This window comes from Loxodonta africana, chromosome X, assembly GCF_030014295.1.
Source record: "Loxodonta africana isolate mLoxAfr1 chromosome X, mLoxAfr1.hap2, whole genome shotgun sequence".
Taxonomy (NCBI): domain Eukaryota; kingdom Metazoa; phylum Chordata; class Mammalia; order Proboscidea; family Elephantidae; genus Loxodonta; species Loxodonta africana.
The window spans coordinates 5,354,388-5,357,102 of record NC_087369.1 but is presented as its reverse complement, the minus strand read 5'-3'; the positions used below and the strand labels follow the sequence as shown (position 1 = coordinate 5,357,102).

The 2,715-nt window shown below is 40.7% G+C and overlaps 1 protein-coding gene across 1 annotated transcript; it reads left to right on the top strand.

Moving 5' to 3' along the window:
• Positions 1–309: 309 nt before the first annotated feature.
• LOC135228879 (zinc finger protein 883-like) lies at positions 310–2,453 on the top strand. Its single transcript, XM_064278030.1, has one exon. It carries the CDS (start codon positions 310–312, stop codon positions 2,449–2,451), a length of 2,142 nt encoding a protein of 713 aa, XP_064134100.1. The 3' UTR covers positions 2,452–2,453.
• Positions 2,454–2,715: the final 262 nt, after the last annotated feature.

Here is a 2,715-nt window from a genome sequence, read left to right as displayed (position 1 = left end):
GTGCTTATACATATATAAATATATATATATGTGTACGTATATTGTGTATGTATAAACTTTGCTGAAAACTTACGTGTTCAGAGAATTTTCACAACCTTTTCATAAATGTGTGTCAGACATTGAGTATTTGAAACATATTTCACTTAAACACAATGATCAGAAAGCCTCATATTTTAGAAAAGCAGTGACGATTATGGTACTATTTCTGCTAGATGATTTGAAGTATGAAACAGGAGAGAAGTCAAGCGAAAAACTGCATGTTCGCTTTGTTAGGTAATGGTGAAGTGGAAATAATTGATTTCCAACAACATGTTGCCTGTTTTTAACAGAATTCATACAGTAGAACACCTCCGTGAAAAAAATGGAGACAATCCGTGTGGGAAAACCTTCAGGCGGATTCCAAATCTTACCGTGCAGAAAAGAAATCCTCCAGAAGTAAATCCTTTTGAATGCTCTGACTGTGAAAAAGCCATCATGGATCCCTCATCACATAACCACCATGCCTGTCAGTTTATTGCGTGTAGAGAAGCCTGTGGTGGTACCACTCCTATGAGACCTCTTAGTGGCAAGAAACCCCATAAATGTGAGGTATGTGGGAAGGATTTCATTTGTATCTCAACTCTTAAGAATCCTGTGACAACACTCACTAGTGACAATCAGTATAAATGTAATGAGTATGGGAAAGATTTCTATAGTTTCTCGTCCTTTTGGACACATGTGAGAGGTCACAACGGTGAATATAAAGAAAGTTCTTCTAGTGACCCTTTATCCCTCCTTTTCTATAACAGAGATAAGCCCTATGAATGTAGGGAATTTAGGAAAGCCTTTAATTTTTCCTCAGCCCTCACTGCACATTTAGGCACTCACAGTGAAGAGAGGCCTTATGAATGTAAGGAACATGGGAAAGCCTTTGGTTGGCCCTCATACCTCACTACACATATAACAACTCACACTGGAGAGAGGCCTTATGAATGTAATGAATGCGGGAAAGACTTTAGGCAATCCTCAAACCTCATTGTACATAGAAGGATTCAAAGTGGAGAAAGACCTTATGAATGTAAGGAATATGGAAAAGCCTTTAAGTGTTCCTCACATCTCACTAATGATAGAAAAACTCACAGTGGAGACAAGCCATATAAATGTACAGAATGTGCGAAAGCCTTTAGTCAGGCTTCATCCCTTATTACACATATAAGAACTCACAATGGACAGAGGCCTTACGAATGTAAGGAATGTGGGAAAACATTTAGGTATTCTTCTAACTTCACTTCACATATAAGAACTCACAGTGGAGAGAAGCCTTATGAATGTAAGCAATGTGGGAAAGCCTTTAGGCAGTCCTCAGGCCTCATGACACATAGAAGAATTCATACTGGAGAGAGGCCATATGAATGTAAGGAATGTGGGAAAGCCTTTACAGATCCCTCACACCTCACCTCGCATATGCGAACTCACAGTGGAGAGAGGCCTTATGAATGTGAGGAATGTGGGAAAGCCTTTAGTCAGTCAGGAAACCTCACTAAGCATATAAGAACTCACACTGGGCAGAGGCCTTATGAATGTAAGGAATGTGGGAAAGCCTTTAGTCTGCTCTCAACCCTCACTACACATATAAAAATTCACAGTGGAGAGAAGCCTTATGAATGTAAGCAATGTGGAAAAGCCTTTAGCAAGTCCTCAGGCCTCATGACACATAGAAGAATTCATACTGGAGAGCGGCCATATGAATGTAAGGAATGTGGGAAAGCCTTTAGTCACTCAGGAAACCTCACTAACCATATAAGAACTCACAATGGGCAGAGGCCTTATGAATGTAAGGAATGTGGGAAAGCCTATCATCAGCTCTCAAACCTCACTACACATATAAGAACTCACAGTGGAGAGAAGCCTTATGAATGTAAGCAATGTGGGAAAGCCTTTAGGCAGTCCTCAGGCCTCATGACACATAGAAGAATTCATACTGGAGAGAGGCCATATGAATGTAAGGAATGTGGGAAAGCCTTTACAGATCCCTCACACCTCACCTTGCATATGCGAACTCACAGTGGAGAGAGGCCTTATGAATGTGAGGAATGTGGGAAAGCCTTTAGTCACTCAGGAAACCTCACTAACCATATAAGAACTCACAATGGGCAGAGGCCTTATGAATGTAAGGAATGTGGGAAAGCCTTTCGTCAGCTCTCAAACCTCACCACACATATAAAAATTCACAGTGGAGAGAAGCCTTATGAATGTAAGCAATGTGGGAAAACCTTTAGGCAGTCCTCAGGCCTCATGACACATAGAAGAATTCATACTGGAGAGAGGCCATATGAATGTAAAGAATGTGGGAAGGCCTTTCGTACTTCCTCTTCTCTCACAAGACATATAAAAACTCATAGTGGAGGACTTAGGAATGTAAGGAGCGTGAGAAAGCCCTTCCCTGTTCATCACACCTCACATCACATATAACATCTCACTGTGGAGAGACTACTCTGTCAAAAGGGGGGTGTTTCATCCTTAATTCTATAATTTCAAACAGCAAATTTCTGAAAGTCAGTGATAAAAGAACAAAGTTTCTCAGTGTGTAACAAAGCAGTACTACCTCCAAGAAGGGGTCATTCGAATTCCTTTGTGCCTATGAAAGTTTCATTTTCACTATGGGCTTGTCCTCATCGGTGTTTGTTACTTTCTCAGTCCAAGCTAAATTTTACCTTTCGGAAAGTCCTTGACTAT